Source organism: Theobroma cacao, chromosome 4 (genome assembly GCF_053813885.1).
Source record: "Theobroma cacao isolate CCN51 chromosome 4, ASM5381388v1, whole genome shotgun sequence".
Classification (NCBI taxonomy): domain Eukaryota; kingdom Viridiplantae; phylum Streptophyta; class Magnoliopsida; order Malvales; family Malvaceae; genus Theobroma; species Theobroma cacao.
The window spans coordinates 673322-690899 of NC_142642.1; the positions used below are offsets into that span (position 1 = coordinate 673322).

The 17578-nt window shown below is 35.2% G+C and overlaps 4 protein-coding genes across 4 annotated transcripts; 3 read left to right on the forward strand and 1 right to left on the reverse strand.

Moving 5' to 3' along the window:
- The first annotated feature begins 624 nt into the window (after window positions 1-624).
- On the forward strand, window positions 625-5935 carry LOC18600760 (beta-galactosidase). Its single transcript, XM_007031407.3, has 14 exons — window positions 625-885; window positions 983-1127; window positions 1254-1321; window positions 1469-1522; window positions 1612-1695; window positions 1796-1881; window positions 2062-2142; window positions 2750-2880; window positions 3527-3568; window positions 4168-4244; window positions 4316-4406; window positions 4486-4567; window positions 4677-4749; window positions 5685-5935. The coding sequence occupies exons 1-14, from the start codon at window positions 797-799 to the stop codon at window positions 5851-5853; spliced, it is 1272 nt and encodes a 423-aa protein (XP_007031469.3). The 5' UTR covers window positions 625-796; the 3' UTR covers window positions 5854-5935.
- A 552-nt stretch (window positions 5936-6487) lies between these two features.
- On the forward strand, window positions 6488-10041 carry DEG1 (DegP protease 1). The gene is made up of 8 exons (XM_018120427.2): window positions 6488-7137; window positions 7253-7375; window positions 8069-8240; window positions 8760-8797; window positions 8927-9125; window positions 9270-9422; window positions 9557-9691; window positions 9806-10041. Exons 1-8 carry the CDS (start codon window positions 6695-6697, stop codon window positions 9881-9883), a joined length of 1341 nt encoding a protein of 446 aa, XP_017975916.2. The 5' UTR covers window positions 6488-6694; the 3' UTR covers window positions 9884-10041.
- A 715-nt stretch (window positions 10042-10756) lies between these two features.
- Window positions 10757-12420, forward strand: LOC18600762 (transcription factor WER-like). Its single transcript, XM_007031413.3, has 3 exons — window positions 10757-11643; window positions 11761-11890; window positions 11964-12420. The coding sequence occupies exons 1-3, from the start codon at window positions 11517-11519 to the stop codon at window positions 12340-12342; spliced, it is 636 nt and encodes a 211-aa protein (XP_007031475.3). The 5' UTR covers window positions 10757-11516; the 3' UTR covers window positions 12343-12420.
- An 869-nt stretch (window positions 12421-13289) lies between these two features.
- CA2 (carbonic anhydrase 2) lies at window positions 13290-16894 on the reverse strand. Its single transcript, XM_007031415.3, has 10 exons — window positions 16696-16894; window positions 15734-15795; window positions 15270-15419; window positions 15124-15172; window positions 14822-14938; window positions 14657-14710; window positions 14442-14527; window positions 14197-14302; window positions 13748-13906; window positions 13290-13487 (listed from the first exon to the last, which is right to left on the reverse strand). Exons 1-10 carry the CDS (start codon window positions 16885-16887, stop codon window positions 13446-13448), a joined length of 1017 nt encoding a protein of 338 aa, XP_007031477.3. The 5' UTR covers window positions 16888-16894; the 3' UTR covers window positions 13290-13445.
- Window positions 16895-17578: the final 684 nt, after the last annotated feature.

Genomic DNA, 17578 nt, shown 5'->3' on the forward strand with positions numbered 1-17578 from the left:
ACAAATCTCTCTTGAATTTCACACTCTTTAACCTACCCATAATTTGATGCACTTGTTCTTGAATCAAATATTCCATTAGACAAATAAATCAATACAATAGTAGACTCTAATATCAATACAAGGATTAGTATTGATACAAAGGGACATCATAGTCCATAACACTAAATATAGATCAAAATATTCTTAATGACTCTAGACCTCTCTTGACAATATGATCAAGTCAAGATCGAACTTTTATGAGATTGGGTTATGTTATAATAACTTGTTATGATGAGCTTTATTACAGTACTTTTTCTACAATAATATCATAATCTATAATTAATTTTATGAGGTTTCTTATGCAAAGAATCTATTAAAATAGTAATTATAGAATATATAATTCAAGTCATTATTTATTGAGTACAAGCAGTGCTTTTGTAGTATACTGTTAAATGAACAAACCCAAAAGAACAAATTAAGTTACTCCAAATGAAACCCAAGACCAAAACTCCTACAGGCCTTTCGGCCCAATGGTTCCTTATCGGTTATTCCGTCCACGCATTATTAACCCAGATCCCGTCCTCGCACTGAAAAAAGAAAAAAAAATAAAATTTTTTGGAATTTCCATATAATGCCACGTCCTTAGCATTTACGGTTGAAACCGTCATCGAAGCTGAAATCCTAAAAACCGAGATGCGCGGGCAATTGTGCCTCTTCCTCTTCTTCGTCTTCTTCTTCTTCTTCGCTTTGCTCAATCTCAGTTCCTTTCCACTCCCAATCGAAAGAAAAATAGAACGCTAGAAACGTCTCAGCAGCAATGGGGAATTGGTTTGATAAAGAACCGCCGCCACCGGTGGTTCTCGTCCCTCCTCTCTTCGATTTCCCTCCTATCGCCGCCCGTACCAGGTTCACTTCAATCTCCGCTTTCAATTTGAAATTTCTGTTCAATCTTCCTTTTTACTTTTGGTGTTTTTAAAGAAAATTTTGAAATCGTTTGTTCCAGGATGCTGCAATCTTCGTATAATATGTTGTTTGGGAAGCTAGCTTTGAAATGCTTGTTCGAAGATTATTTCGAAGAAGCTAGACATTTTAGTACTATTATTATGTTGAAACCGATCGATGATCCTCATGTCGATATAACGGCAACTGTATCCGTTAATTTTTTTTTATTTTTGTTTTTGTTTTCTGTTATTGCAAAATGAGATATAAGGAATTGATAATTGAGATAAGAAGAAGCAAGAAGTTATTTATTCCTTAACAAGATTTATGATTAGGTTTCAGGTCCACTTGATCATAAACCTGAAGAGAAAATTGCTGGAAATGCGTTATTTCGCTGGCAAAGGTAATTATAAACTTCTTGTTCCTTAAGATTCTGCTCGACTGTAACAAAAGCCCTGGTAATTAATATTCTTCAATTGCTTCTCTTATGCATTGTAGTAAAGAGTTGTGACAAATATGTTGTAAATAATGTTATTTTTTATATGAGCAGTGATGTGGATGATCCTCATACATTCATGGACCTTTTCGTATCAAACTCTGATCAGTAAGGCTGTTTTGTTTGAAGTATAAAGTTTTGTTATCTTTCTGTATGTGATCTGGTTTTGCATAATTCATGGTTTGCTGTCACTTCAGTGTTCTACAGATGAGGTCTTGTGCTTATTATCCTAGATATGGGTTTGGGGCATTTGGCATTTTGCCGTTGCTATCAAAGAAAAGGTAAATCATATTTTTAAAGCCACCTTCATGGTATTTTCAGCTACTTTATTTGTCACATATATCACATGCATTCTGTTGGTGAAGCCTATAACTCCTGCAGAGTAACTGCTGAAGACTATGGTGTTATGGGATTGAGATATGGCTCAGGAAAGTTGTCAGCCGGAGTCACAATTATGCCTTATGCGAGTATGTGTTCTGGATTTATAGTTAATAAGTTCCCTGCTTTTCAATTGTTGACTGTATCAGCCAAGTTTCCTTATGTTATGGGTTTCTTACATATTACTTTTCTCGTTCTCAACAACAATATATAAATGTACAAAATGCATTGAAAAAAACCCTATATTTTATAATTTTCTATCTCTGCAGTTAAAGATGAATTGCCAAAGAGTGCATGGCTAGTAAGCAAGTTGGGAAGGTTTACTGTTGGGGTTCAATATGAGCCACAATGTAAGTTTACTCATTTCATATTAATTTTGCATAATTCAAGGCTTAGCACATAAATCTTATGATGAGTGGCTAAATTACTGCTTGATTTTGAGAATGTGTGTGTGTGTGTCTTTTACATAAATTATAAACAAATTGTTATCAAGTTGTTTCTGCATAACTAGAAGCCAAACAAGCAAAAATATTAGGAGTTCATACACATAAAAGAGAGGGGAATGGTTAAAGAGATATATTTAGATGTAAAATAACTTACTAGGGAATTAAAATAGGCAAGGGGCTCACTATGAGAATTTGGAAGGATTAAATATGTCTTTTATATGATAGATCTGTAAGTTTTTGCTACAGTTTATGGGAATGCTTTAATTAACTGTGTCCATCTCAAACTCTAGCTTTGAAAATTTGAAAGATCATAAATTTTTAAGGGTAGCTAAAGTAACATACACCTCACTATGAGAAAAAATCCTTTTATGTATGTAGCATATAACTTATAAAAATCGTTTCAAAGTATGTTGATTCTTGAATGGCAGCACGTGTTGCAATCTTTCTTGTACTTCATGTGAGATTATGTTAAAAATGATACTCAGTGTGCACTTTATGCTTCTATTTTCAGATGGAAGCAAAGATTACATGAATTATAAAAATTTATTGAATTGGAGCTGTGCAATTGGTTATGGAGTAGGATCAGGCAGTCCCTTGAGTCCATCATTTAATTTTGGCCTCGAACTTGCTAGAAGTTCTCAGGTTTGTTCACAGTTTAATACATTTGGATTATCAGTTACCGCTGACAGTTTGTCTCTCAGAGAGAACTCTATAAAAAAGAATTGACAAATGTTTCATTCCATCAATCTGTTAGATCAATATTTAGGGTGGATGGCTTTTTCACCATCCATCATGACTTGTTTCGCATTTTAGCCTGATTTAAAAAATGTAAATAAGTATCAGGAATGTTTTTCATTTTTTTTTTGTTTTTCTGTAGCAAAGCATAGCTGCCTTACCTGTTACTTCGGTCTTCTATAGTTAAATGATATGGAAATGAAGCCCTGCCACTCCCCCCCCCCCCTCTCTCTTTCCCTCCCCCTTTTGGTTATTCACTTGTACATAGTTGCTTCATAATTTTGAGACTCCTCAACTTTTTTGGAACAGAGGCTTAGTTCAAGTGGGCACACGGGTGAAAGTTTGTCATATTACTCGAACTTAAAGCTAGGAAATGTTGGATGGTACTAATGTCTGATCAACAAGGATACTGTTTTCTAAATTGTTGTGCATGCAGTTGCTGGCGTTTGATTTCTGATCGACCTTCTCCCAAAGTGCATCTACAGATGCTGTTTTCCATCTGTGGCTTGTAAAGTTCTGTGCTGATATTTTATTTTATAATCTTCATTTGCAGTTCATTGCATCATTCTATCAACATGTGGTGGTCCAAAGGAGGGTATGTTTATCAAGTCTGTTTCTCCTATTTATCAAATTGATCTTTTCTTCGATTACCACAGCTGCATTACTATTCTTTTTTAAATAATCTTGTTTCAACATGTTGCCAATGCTGGAATTTCAAATGAATATAATTTAGGTTCATTTTTCCAAGTTTCAACCTTTTTCGCATCCTGGTAAACATGAATCCTGGGTTCACAAATCATATGTAAGATGACATGGCATGAATTGTGGTCTTATTATGTTTTTGAGTGTAGGCATCTTAGTTGGGTCCCAAGTTTGAATTGAAAGGCTTTATTTGAGTTTGGGAGCTGAGTTCTTCACATGGTAGCATTAGTCTAAATTATGTGCATTCAATCTAGATTTAATGCTTATATCGGAAGAAAGACCTTTTTCCAATTCTATTGAGAGGCCAATATTGATGCTATACTTTAGTCATGAAGATCAATTGTAGTACAATCTGCAATATCCAACCCCCTGTCCCTTTCCTTTTTGCAGCAGCGTGTGTGCATGTTCTATTTTTTCTATTATTTTCACTTACGTTTTATTCAGACACCATTTTTGTAATATGATACTGAGGAAAGTACTTCAATGAAACAGGTGAAGAATCCCCTTGAAGAAAACGAAGTAGTTGGAATAACGAATTACATTGACTTTGGCTTTGAATTACAGACAAGGTATTCCAATCAAGGAAATTAACATGTGATGAATAATACTGAATATCTGACTTTAGTAAACATTTTTAAAGGATGGATGATACTAAAACATCAAACAACATCCCTGATTCCACTTTTCAAGTAGCTGCGTCCTGGCAAGCCAATAAAAACTTCTTGCTGAAGGTAATATTTATATGCATACTTGTCATCCCTATTCGTGATCATATAAAGTCCAATGAAGATCTGATTGTTGCTTTCTCAGGGAAAGATGGGACCTCTTAGCTCATCACTGGCTCTGGCATTGAAGTCTTGGTGGAAACCTTCTTTTACTTTCAGCATTTCAGGTAGGCTCTTACGACCCTTTTCCTGCTAGAGCGGAATACATATGTAAACATAGTTTGTTGGCACATCCTACATGCTGTCTAGCACTCACGTATTTTCTATAATTTGAAGCAACTAGAGATCACATTTCTAGGACTACAGCTTATGGATTTGGCCTCCGTGTAGAAAATTTAAGAGAAGCCAGGTTCGTTTCTTTCTTTCCTTAACTCAATCAAATGTAAATATCTCATTATATGTTTATGAGAAAAGTCAGCCGTCAATACATATATAAACACGCGTGTACATATACATATACATATATACAAATGGGGACGGAGTTAGTTAATTTTTATTAAATTTTTATATACAAAGGAAAATAAAAGTTAAAAATTTTTAAAACTAATATTTTGAATTTAAACAATAATCAAAAGATTCATAATAAATAATAATTTTATATAAGATGCAAATGAAAAGGAATAAGAAAAAAAATACTTATAATAGTTTTTTAAGAAAGTTGTGCTCAACAATATTTTTTAAATTTAAATTTATCAATTATTGACTTTGTACTGAAAAAGTTAATAATGTCTTTCTCAATATAATCAATCAAATTATTTGTAAAAAATTCATCATTTATTTTATTTCAAAGTTTTATTTCATATTTTTTATTGTTAAAAAAACTAATTATGTAGTTACTGTAGAAATCGAAAGAGTCAAAACATGGTAAATTAATCTATTAATCAATAATAATTTCTTGATTTTTTTATTTTTATTAATTTCTTGTGCAATTTGTATTCTCGTAATTATGATATGAATTAATGTTTTAAATATATAATATACAAAATATTTTAAAAAGTTTTGAGATTAAATATTTTCTTTATCTATTTTAGTAATAATGATAGGAATTAATATTACTTTTTAAAAGAATTGATATGAATTAATATTTTAAATATATAATATATAAAATATTTAAAATTTTTTGAAAAGTCATGACTCCTCGAAACAACACAATCCTCCATCCTTACATATAAATATATATATATATATATGTCATATAAATATATATATATATATATATGTATATATACACATAAGTACACAGAAGCTTATAATAATGATGTAACTTATTTTTTGTCTTTTCAGCTATGAACGAGCTGATCCAAATTTTGTAATGCTGACGCCAAACAAGGAGCACCTAGCAGAGGGTATTGTTTGGAAGATTGGAAAAAGACCTATGCTACAGTCAGATGTAAATGCTGGAAACTTCGAGAGCTTGCCAAAGGAATTGAGACCCCAAGGAAGAATTTTGTAGATTTCAACAAGCTGGTGTACCCACGTGATTCTACAGGGCATTATATTAATTATTAATTTAATTTGAAGTAGGTAGTTGTTCATTTGTTGGAGTAACTGACAAAATAATTCATTCACTAATAACCCTCGTCAGGTTTAAATCAATGAGGGGAAGGGATCGGTTTAGTTAAATATAAATTATTTTAGGATTAATTATATATTTAGTAGTAACAGTTTAGTACTTCAAATTTAAAATTTCGTAATTAATTACTCAAACTTGATTTTGGTTAATCAATTTGTATTTTTTTAAAAAACTTTGAGTACTAAAAGAACAGATTCACTTTAATTTGGGTACTAAATATATAATTAATTTATAAATCAATATATCTAAAGGTTGGAAAATAACTAGTATTTCTTGGATGTCTGTAGGGTAGAGTAGCTCCAAAAATTGGTGTAAAGCCATAATCCTTCCTTGTAACGGATACCAATCACTTGTTTTTCACATGTGTGTGTGGCTGGCCCAGTTGCAAAAATCATTATCTTAAAGTGCTGGTGTTGGGTCAGAAATGAACCTTTTTTCTTTGTTACAGACCCAAAAAATTGCCAACAAGTTCTAGATTTTATTCATGCAAAAACTTCTCCAGATCTTTGGAAAGAAGTGTAGAATTGTAATTAATGTATTCATGGGACATCATCCAATCCCCTGCCAAAGTCATAAATGTTAATAATATTCCATAAATAGAAATAAAAATTAAAATTAAAATTAAAATTAAAATTCCATTCAAGCTTTTCGAGCCAATGAACACTAGAAAAAGTCAATAACAATAAAGCTCCAGTTGGTTGTCCAAACCAGCAAAACAGCAATGGCAGCTTATTCACTCCTTTCCTCACTCTTCCTCCAATCCCCTTCCCCTTCCTCCCCGTATTCACGCTCCCCAAACAGAACACCCAAGCTCCCTCCCCTTCCTTCCCTTTCTCTCCCTCCCACCCCAAGGCCCTCTTTTCTCCCTCCATCCAGCAAACTTTCCCTCTCTTCCCTCCACAATCTCATTTCTAGTAGGACCCAAAGTAATACTGCCAGCAACTCTTGTGATAGTAATCGTTATTTTGCTTCAGCTTTAGATTCCTTGTTTCTTCTCTGCACTTCCCTTGCTCTGTCTTTCTCCTTATTTGTAACCGATGTGGGACCCGCCTCAGCCTTTGTAGTAACCGCTCCTCGGAAGTTACAGTCCGATGAGTTGGCTACGGTTCGTCTTTTTCAAGAGAACACTCCCTCCGTTGTTTACATCACCAATCTCGCCGTCAGGTGCATTCAGTTTTTCCCTTTTTTTGGGGTTTTCTTATTGAGTTTGCTATTGGGTAGTTTCGATTTTTCCTTTTCTAAGTCGTGGTTTTTTTCTTTTTGGTAATGGGATTTTTAGGCAGGATGCTTTCACATTGGATGTGTTGGAGGTACCACAAGGATCTGGGTCGGGTTTCGTTTGGGATAAAGATGGTCACATCGTCACCAATTATCATGTGATCCGTGGTGCTTCTGATCTCAAGTTCGTTATTTTATTTAATTTTGTTATTTCCTGTTGTTTTTGTTGTTGGAAGTGATAGGGATTGAATTATTCTAGAATGTTAATGGAAATATCTATAGGCCATATGAACCCAGATTTTTATGGATGTTGCTGGTGCTATAAATCGTCTTGTTTGAAGTGTTAGGAATGTAGGAAAAGCGTGGACTTTATAGTTATTTTTTTTTTTTTTATAATTGGGGGGGCTCTTTAGGTAGGGGGATTATGCACCAATCAATGAGCCAAATGCTCAGATTTTTTGGTTCTCTAAGCATTCAGATATTGGAAGACAAATATGTTTTGGCAAGATGGGTTTTTTTCCCTTTATTGCGGACAGGTTTAGGCGTTTTTAACATTGAAGCAGAATGTGGTATGTGACAAATTATGTTAGGTTTTTAATAGCATCTTTGTTTTCTATTTTGTCAGAGCAATGGAAGGGTGCACTCTACAGTTTTGAGGAAGTAAATGATTGATTTTGGAGGTTTTGGACTTGCTTTAGGTCGCTAAACATCGGTTTTAGTTTGCTATTAACATTGGTTCTAAGTCTCTAAAGTAATCTTCTATGGAGAACTGTGGTTAGCCTTGGAAACTAGCTGTGCCTTACACACTAGGGATACATAGGATAAAGATGTTTTTAAACTTCTCCTTGATATTTAAGTTGGTACTTGTAACTTGCAGGGTTACACTTGCTGACCAGTCAACTTATGATGCAAAAGTTGTTGGATTTGACCAAGACAAGGATGTTGCTGTATTGCGTGTTGATGCACCCAAAGACAAACTAAGACCTATACCTATCGGTATATCAGCAGATTTGCTTGTTGGCCAGAAAGTATATGCTATTGGCAACCCTGTGAGTGCATGTTTATACTCACAGAATTATGGGCATTATTTCCTATTTACATGATTTTTTATTTGTTTCATTTTATTGGAGATTGTTGATCTCTGGATATCTTAATTGTCAGAAAATATCATAATTGTCTCATTAGCTAGGGAAGGAACAGCCAGTTTTTTCATGACATTGAAAATCACATAGCTTTCCTGCAATTATAAATATGTTATTTGTTATTTTCAGATAAACCATATAAACAGATCAAATTTATCTTTCTTTATAAATTTTGTCTGCAAAGAATTTCTTATTATGCTTAAAAAGGTTGGCATGGACAAGAAAAGTTGCATTGCAATTTGCATATATAAATTAAAGCCTAATATGATTCTGATTACCCAATAGTATTGTTGCCTTCATCAAGTAATGTGGCTTATAAGTGCCTGATCAAGATTTCATTTGATCATGTACTTTGACTGCTATTATTGGGTCTCTTTGATAGCTTGTTTAACAGGATTTCATAAATATTCCTTCTATGGTTTGCAGTTTGGACTTGATCATACTCTTACAACTGGAGTTATCAGGTACCAAAGTCCAAGAATTTGCAGTCAATAATATTCATTCATATGTATCATATTTAATTTCCTCCTACTTTTTCTGGTTGATATATGAATTAGAGTTTTGCTAACACTTCCTTTATACATTATCTATAGTGGGCTTCGCAGAGAGATAAGTTCTGCTGCCACTGGCCGCCCAATTCAAGACGTAATACAGACTGATGCTGCTATTAATCCTGGTAATAGCGGAGGGCCACTCCTAGATAGTTCAGGAAACCTTATCGGGATAAATACTGCTATATATTCTCCTTCCGGTGCATCTTCTGGTGTTGGATTTTCAATTCCAGTTGACACAGTGAGTTATTTCTCAGACCTTGTATTTCAGTTTGATCAGATATGTGTATTGTTTAGGTTGTGCAATGTGATTGAGATGCAAGAATTTATTTGTTTCTTTTTCTATTCTTAAGGATAATTCATCCAGTCATTCTTACATATCCAGGTAGGTGGCATTGTTGATCAGTTGGTGAAGTTTGGGAAGGTGACAAGACCTGTTTTGGGGATTAAATTTGCACCGGATCAATCTGTCGAACAGTTGGGAGTAAGTGGTGTGCTTGTCTTAGATGCTCCTGCAAATGGTCCAGCTGGCAAGGCGGTATGCTTACTATTTCTTTCTTCTGCATCGCACTTTCATGTATCCGAAGTCATACTCTTTGATCATTATGTTTCCAATAACAAGTTGATAATTTCATATTTCCATGTACACAGCTAAGCTTTAATATATTACAGGGCCTGCAACCAACGAAGCGTGATTCCTATGGTAGACTTATTTTGGGTGATATAATAACATCTGTCAATGGAAAGAAGGTTACTAGTGGTAGTGACTTGTACAGAATTCTTGATCAATGCAAAGTTGGCGAACAGGTATAGTATTGAACAGTACCTTTATCCTTTTCGATAGATATATATTTCAATAAAAAGAGGGATTATTCTTCAAATCTTTCAGATGTACAAATTTTCGATTATCTTGATTCTTAGGTTACTGTGGAGGTGTTGCGCGGTGATCATAAGGAGAAGATCCCTGTAATTCTTGAGCCAAAGCCGGATGAGTCATAAAATGTCTTTTGGTATGCTGTGTATACTTAAAAACAGTAGATATACAAGGAAATGTCATTATTTATAAACTATTCCACTGGAAATGGTCCTGTTGTACATATACCATCAGCTGTATTTTCTTTGGTACCAATGTTTCACAATGCATTAGCCTCTCTAAAGTAGCTGCAGCCATCTTATATCTTTCTTGTTAATTTATTAGTGAAGTTCCAAACTTAAAAAAACAACTTTTACATTAGTTTTGTTTTGTCAGAGATTGATGAGAGAGATAGGCCTTGCTTTATTTTTTTACTTTCCATATAAGTTCATTAATAAGTTTTCTGTACCTTTGGGGTGTAGAAAGGGGCAAATCATTTCATTTTCCTTTTATTACCCTATTTCTTTCTGAAGGAAATACTAAATATGGAATTGTTAGGTATGTATAGCAGCTCAAACATTAATGCAGAGTAGGTATGAGCACTCTCTAGATCCATTTAGTCACACTTGAAATACCACATTATCTCCCTTATTTTAATAATACAATAGATTTTTGTATTCACAATTAAATGTAACATAGAAATGGTCTTCCATTCTTCTAGAATCTTTCCATTTCAAATTCAACTGCTCTCATGTTATGCCCCATTAGATTGCATGAGTCATAATCATTATCAACATTCCAAGATAGTTAACATTGAACTAAAAACTTTAAAGAAACAGTTAAAGTTCGCAAGGCTTCTAGATTGAGAAGTAGGTATCTTTTTTTTTTTTTTGCCCTTATTGGTCATATAATGCACACACATGTGATAGCTTTGATACAAACACATGTTCTATTCAATTTTTCACCTTTGTTCAATTCAGCAACAATGCTCTTAATAGTAATAGCCATTCACTGTAGCTTAGTAGCTAAGGGACACCCTAATGTTAAGTAGACTTTTCAAAAGAATAGAAGAAAGAAAAAAACGAGAGGAAGACTATTCTGAGGAAGGTGGCTCATAGCTGTGAGTACAGAAAATGGGAAAGGAAATTGGTTGTCCCCAGAAAGCAAAGGATGCCTTAAATGGGCTTTCCAATTTTAGATTATTGTGCATTTGCTAAAGTCTGTGCATGCACTGATGAGGCAGTTGGTCATAAATCCTTTAACTTGCAATCATGTCTTGCTGATTTATATTACTAGAAGACAGAAAAGGAATGCTTAAATGAAGGGGCAAAAACTATTAGAACCTTCTAATAACAACCAGTCAGTTAGGGTTAAGGGCCAAAGGAAAACGTAAAGAAAGCATTTGATGCATTTCCTCCTTTGGTTCCAAATCCAAAATGACATACTAATTAATGTCATAGAAACAATAGAAAAAAATGCAGTAAATAAAATTAAAACCCACCCTTCGCTAAAACCAATGTCATGAGGGTAATAACATCACATGAACATAACCGTAAGAAAGCTCACAAAAATATATTATATCAAGATGTGTGCCACAGCTGTTAAAGGGCAATTTATCCAAACTCTGCCATCTCATAATCATCTCATCATTGCTTCCGTAATAAATAAAAGGCTACACTGCCAAAAGGTTCATTCATAACAATTTCTGATACAATAAAGCTACACTACAAAACCATCTTCTCTCTTTGCCTTCTGCAACAACAAGAAGAACTCCCAACAATGACCATGAAAAAAGGGGAAAGTCCATACAGAAAAGGGTTGTGGACAGTGGAGGAAGACAAGATACTCATGGATTATGTCAAGGTGAATGGAAAAGGACAGTGGAATAAAATAGCCAAGAAGACAGGTCATAACTCATATAACACTGTTCATTTGTTCTGTTTTTTCTTTTTACTTTCATCCTTTTCCATTTTCATATTTCTTAAGAGAAGTGAATGGTCTTTCTTCTTTGTTCCTCGTACAGGTTTGAAGAGGTGTGGGAAGAGCTGTAGGCTAAGGTGGATAAATTACCTTAACCCCAACGTGAAGAAAGGCGATTTTTCCGAGGAAGAAGAAGACCTTATCATTAGACTTCACAAGCTTCTTGGAAACAGGTTTTGTTATTCATATTTGATGCTGGGCTGTAACAAAAATGCATAACAATTTAACATTAATGTTTATGTTCAGGTGGTCTTTGATTGCTAAACGGGTGCCAGGACGAACTGACAATCAAGTGAAGAATTACTGGAATAGTCATTTGAGCAAGAAACTAGGCATCAAAGAGCAAAATCGAAAAAGGGTTGATTCTTGTCAAAGTTCCAAGCAAGTGAAAGAGCCTGATCAGGCAGCCATAGATCCAAGTCCAGGAGATGCAACCAGTGGAACCATGGAAACAGCAGTGAATCAAAGTAGCCAGAAAGCCACTGAGGTCTTAAACGCTGCTCAAGAATCAGGGATCAGTGAGAATTATGCGAACCCTTTCTGGATTCCTGGTGATGATTTGGAGCTAAGTTCACTAAGCATGATGGAGTACCTTGATGAATATTCTTCTTTTGATCTTGCTTGATAGGACTTTTCTTAATTTGGGGGATTAGTTATCATTTATTTCTCAGTAATGACTATATAACTAGCTTTTCTTATCCTATGACAGTTAACCCCTCTATCCAACTTAAAATGCTTTGAAGATTACGATTTGGATTTGCCAAAAAGAACCAATGATTTGGACCCTCTCTACCAAATAGAAATTATCCAAGTCCCAATTAGCTCTACAGAAAACCTTACACTGTTCAATAGTTAGATTCAATAGATTTAGTTTTAGTGGAATCATGGCAAAAAGGCACAATAAATTTTTACTCAAAATCATCCACACACAACCACAACATGCCCAGTTTTCACCATGCATTCAATTAATTCGGTAGCTGCAGTCTACATTTATGGCAAGAGTATCAATAAATAATTGTTCCAATTATTTCCCTCACTTGGTGAAAAAAGGAACAGAACAGTAGACATTATGATATTAAAAATTTTGCATTTGCACCATTAAGGAAGAACATGTCCACATGTCTGTCTTTATTGGCAATTAAAATCCTTCAAGTTCATGAGTGAAACACACCAGTGAAACCCACCCATATTGGTTGATATTAATAATGGAAGAGTGAGATGTTGAAGTATCAATCTCACTCAGTAATTATCTCTCATAGACATTTAAAGTTTAAATAGTAAAGTCATCTTTGATTCATTAACAATGTCCTGCCATTTTCATGTCACAACTTCTTTTTTTTGTCTCTTGACACTTGGATCAAGCTGAATCATGTAACTTCTTTCTACTCTTTCGCAAGGTCTTGTAAAACTGTGAAAATTGACCAAACCCTTTTCTTTTCCAATGGGAAATTTAATCCATTCCTTCATATACCTGTTTATAAGATTATATGGCATGATCCAATCATGGATTTGTTCTATATTTTATGTGCTATTGCATTAATCAAGCCACATATCCTTGGAGCTAGCTAGAAATACGCTAAAGAAGTTTGGCTGACATTATTCAAAATAGTTGGAAGGACCCCAGTTCTTGGAAAATGTCTCTTGTCTACAAAACTCAGTTCATATTATAATGTGAGAAAATGAAGGATCAGAGCCTCATCTTTGCAGGGATGACCTTTAAGCATGTCCCTAGTAGAGCTTCCAATGTAGTATCGTGGCGACATCTTTTACCTAACAAAGGAAAAAGAAAAGAAAAGAAAAATGCAGCCGTGAATAAAGTCATTTGAAGTATGTTTAAGCTTCTTGGTAAAAAGGAAATATAATGAGAATTTATAGATCAAAGGAGCCGCTGGTGATCTCCATCATATATTTATTGTAATTTATAGCTCATCGGTACTAAGGCACTAGCATACAGAGTACATTGTAGTAAAAACTAAGACTAGTAGTTAAGGAACAAGGATGGTGTCACTGGTGATGGTTGGTGTTCATACGGAGAGAGGCGCAGAAAGGGCAAACTGAAGACTCCAAAGCTCGAAAGTTCCTTTAATGAAATCGTAGTAACCACCCTTCAGTGCCAGAGTTTTGTTCACCAAGCCAGTTCTCACAAATGGATAACTTAGCAGGTTTCCAAGGGATACATTCACTGCTTCCTGAAATCATGATGCACCATTTTTGGTTAGAAAACTTGTGGATCATCCCCTATAAACTTACATGCACGACTCAAATTCAAGTGGAAGGAACTGCCATGTTATTATTATTACTAAAAAGGGTTTTGTTTCATAATCTCTTCTGATTGCAATTAACTTTGACATGGTTTTCTTCTACTAGGTGCTGTGACCTCCTGGAGTTTTAACAGGCAATATGCAGTCAACAATCATTCCAAAGGGAAAGTGTAAAAGGTAAGAGGTAACACAGCAAAGAAGTTGAGAAAGGTGTCAACCTTCTCACAGCATGTACATTGAACTCCCAGTGGCTCCCCACGATTTTCTGCTAGCACCTTGGTCTTAGCAGGCATTCCAATCTTGACCCAATCTTCTATGAAATCTCTGCCAATATCAATCAGATTGGAGTAAATTTTAGTCAGTAAAATCCATCATTTTTATATAATATATATATATATATATATGAGATTCTCCCTATAAGACATGTATAGTAAAAGCATTTTGTAAACGATAAAGGCCTTACGTAGAGGTGGTTCCATCATAAGGGAAAGACATGAGCCCCTTGATCCCACCGCAGGCGCTGTGCCCAATTACCACGATTTCTTGCACCTGCAAAAGAAAGAACACTCCCACTTACATGAGTTTCCAAGAATAACCTGTTCAATTCTGCTTGGCTTTCAAATGTCTTCCCTTGCAAAAATTAACAGAATTATAGCAGCTTCAATTAAATAGTTTCACCTTGAGATGCAAAACTGCATACTCGACAGCAGCTCCAATTCCAGAGTATCTAGTCTGTCATAGCATAGACAAAGAGTTTAGAGCCTGGTCCTCATTAATACATCTGAGAATTGAGAAACAGATACAAATCAATAGTTGAGTAAATTTGGGTTCAAGGGGTACTACCTGATCATATGGTGGCACCATATTGGCAACATTACGGACGACAAAAGCTTCCCCTGGTTGCATGTCCAGCACATGGGATGGGCACACTCGGGAGTCTGAGCAGGCAACAACCATATACTGCAGCCATTTATTCGAACAATTAGTACTAGAAAGTAGGAACCTCAAATGAAGCATTCGTCTATTTTTGTTTCAGCACATGCAGATGCTCATTGGACTTTTAGTTACACAACTTGGATACCAAATTGTATCCAAGACTTCCAGATTAAGAAAATCTCAAGTTGACATTGTTAGTGAACATATACCTTTGGGCTTTGACCCTTGGCAAGCTCAGCATACAAAGCAGGATTCTTTCTGCAAAAAGGAAGTGGTCTCCTATTAATAAATGCAGGACTATGAAAGGATTAATAAAGTAGAAGACAAAATTGATGAAGGAAAATGGATGACTAACTCGTATTTTTCTCTCTTGAAGTAGATGAATCCTTCTTTCAACCTCTCAACAGAGGCATCTGATGGTTTGCCATCGGATGATGCTGTCTTCAACTCAGCTGTTATTTGGTTTACCTTGGCCGCTGCTGAAGCTTTCAATTCTCCCTTCTCACTACAATCAAATAATAAAAACAATGCTGTAGTTTCATTCAAAAGTTATTTGTACTTAATATATAAAGATGTTAAGTAAGAATGGGCCTTCTGGTGGGACAAGGACACTTGCGGTGGACCAAGAATGCTAGGATTAATCATGGAGGGTCTTGATAGGCTCAGAGATCATAAGTACAATGTACTAGTAATGTAAAAGAAATACAAAGGAAAGGTCGAAAACAGGAAATTTAAGCAACACGAGACAGTTTGTTAATTAAAGATGAGTTAAAAGAGTGAGGACAGATCAGACAGTCAGACAGACAACATTGTATTTACCTCATCAGTTTCTTTAGAGCTTCAATGGCCTCCTCGTACGACTTGCTCCCCATCTCTTCGTTCTGCGAATTTCCAAACCCCAATAAAACTCAAGACAAATTAAATGATTCATGGTAATGTAATGCCAACATAAAATCTTCTGCTTCTTTAACATCTACTTACATGTTACAGGTATCTAGGTAAAGTTCTTCGAAGGGTAAAGGAAACAGTTAAGAAAATGTCTGTCCAAAGGACTGGTTTGACAGAAAGCAAAATGAAAGGAGAGAAATATATATGATGAGGAGTTGCAAGGAACTGAAAGAGTGGAAGAATATATTGGTGTGTCTGGGGACTTCTTCAGAGAATCTTTGTTTGTATACAGAAATATCTTCAGAGATTCGGCTACTTCAGTTTCATATGCTCATATTTAATTATACTGATATATTTATATAAAAAAGAAGGATATGATTTGGTTGTTTTGAGTTAATCAGTGCCGCACAAGTGTCAGTAGTCCAGGCTGTAAGGTGCTTATGTGGGCATTAGCACCATTGGAAGAGTGCCATGTGGTGGCCGAATCAGGAAATGAAACGTGATTTGGAAAGAGTTAATAGTCGGTTCACGGTTGTGAATCAGGGCAGAAAGGTGTAGGAAAGGCAATCAAGAGTAGTGAAACTTTTGGTTGTGGAAGTAGGGCAATCCACGTCTTCAAGCCAATGTATAATAAAGAAAATGAAAAAACCTTAGATTTCCAAGTGGGAACTCTAAGGCAACGCCACATTGACATCATAAAATAATCACACTAACACTCTCTTTTGATTAGGAAAAAGAAGATCCCAACTCAACGTTTTAAGAAAACACGTATCGATGGTTGAACTAAATGTTCGGACACGTTTTATTCTACAGAACAACGAAAGGGATTTGTTCATGCAGAATTATAAGATGAAAAAAACTTGTATGAAAAGAGAGAGAGCATGTATGTTTACCCAGTTAGAAGGGACAAGCAAAGGAGCAGGGGCAGCAAAAACAGGCTGGTTCCTGATGAGGGTAGGAGGAGAAACAGAAGAGTTAAGCCTGGCGAAAGTTGGGGGCCGCAATGTGTCTCTCCTGAGAGCTGACGAGGTGGAGGTGAGGCACCAGCCGTTGATCGAAGCCGTCGACATTGCACAAGGGATCATAGAATTTACTAGATTTATACCATCTTTTATTACGATCTTCCCCGGATAATGAAAGCGAAAGCTTGGTGAATGAGAGCTTCTACCCTTGTAGATTAGGTTTGGACGTTGGAGATAAATTTTCCCTCTTCTCCCCCATGATCCATGACTTGCCTTTTTCAAATTTCGTTCATCATCTTAATTAATATTATCATTTGTACTTGCATGTGTGTGGTTAATTTCATGTTGAGACATGCATGCAAGGACCATTCTCCACGTATGTTTGCCACATTTGCTTGGATTCTCGGTGGTTGGTGTAACTGTACAAATATAGCATATGCCACATAGCTTCCCTTCAACTGATCCTACATTAATGCTTCTTTAATTTATCGAAATTATTAATTTCTTTTTTCACAATTGAATCAGAGAAATGAAAACTTAATCTGGGCATCAATTAGTTTCAATACCCAAAAACTATAAAAAACAAAAAAAAAAAAGAAAAAGTAAGCAACCAAGCTCTCCAACCACATATTTTCTTATGTTCATAATAAATACCCGTCATGCATTCGCCTACACTAATTTACCTCTTCACTAGAAAACAACATTGATGAATTAATATTTGTTTCTAGATACCTTCTCCATCTTATGAAGATGCATGCAAAAGATGAAGAGAAAAGAAAAGAGGGACACGTGTCTGGATATGAGAAGAAGATGT

Coding starts and splice junctions, on each gene's coding strand:
- LOC18600760 (XM_007031407.3), top strand. CDS start 797: ATGGGGAATTGGTTTGATAAAGAACCGCCGCCACCGGTGGTTCTCGTC. Junction 1,696..1,795: donor CCGTTGCTATCAAAGAAAAG/GTAAATCATATT, acceptor TAACTCCTGCAG/AGTAACTGCTGAAGACTATG. Junction 2,143..2,749: donor GGTTCAATATGAGCCACAAT/GTAAGTTTACTC, acceptor TTCTATTTTCAG/ATGGAAGCAAAGATTACATG.
- DEG1 (XM_018120427.2), top strand. CDS start 6,695: ATGGCAGCTTATTCACTCCTTTCCTCACTCTTCCTCCAATCCCCTTCC. Junction 9,423..9,556: donor ATGGTCCAGCTGGCAAGGCG/GTATGCTTACTA, acceptor AATATATTACAG/GGCCTGCAACCAACGAAGCG. Junction 9,692..9,805: donor AATGCAAAGTTGGCGAACAG/GTATAGTATTGA, acceptor CTTGATTCTTAG/GTTACTGTGGAGGTGTTGCG.
- LOC18600762 (XM_007031413.3), top strand. CDS start 11,517: ATGACCATGAAAAAAGGGGAAAGTCCATACAGAAAAGGGTTGTGGACA. Junction 11,644..11,760: donor TAAAATAGCCAAGAAGACAG/GTCATAACTCAT, acceptor TTCCTCGTACAG/GTTTGAAGAGGTGTGGGAAG. Junction 11,891..11,963: donor CACAAGCTTCTTGGAAACAG/GTTTTGTTATTC, acceptor GTTTATGTTCAG/GTGGTCTTTGATTGCTAAAC.
- CA2 (XM_007031415.3), bottom strand. CDS start 16,887: ATGATCCCTTGTGCAATGTCGACGGCTTCGATCAACGGCTGGTGCCTC. Junction 14,939..15,123: donor CCAAGGGTCAAAGCCCAAAG/GTATATGTTCAC, acceptor AAATGGCTGCAG/TATATGGTTGTTGCCTGCTC. Junction 13,488..13,747: donor CCCTTTCTGCGCCTCTCTCC/GTATGAACACCA, acceptor TTCCTTTGTTAG/GTAAAAGATGTCGCCACGAT.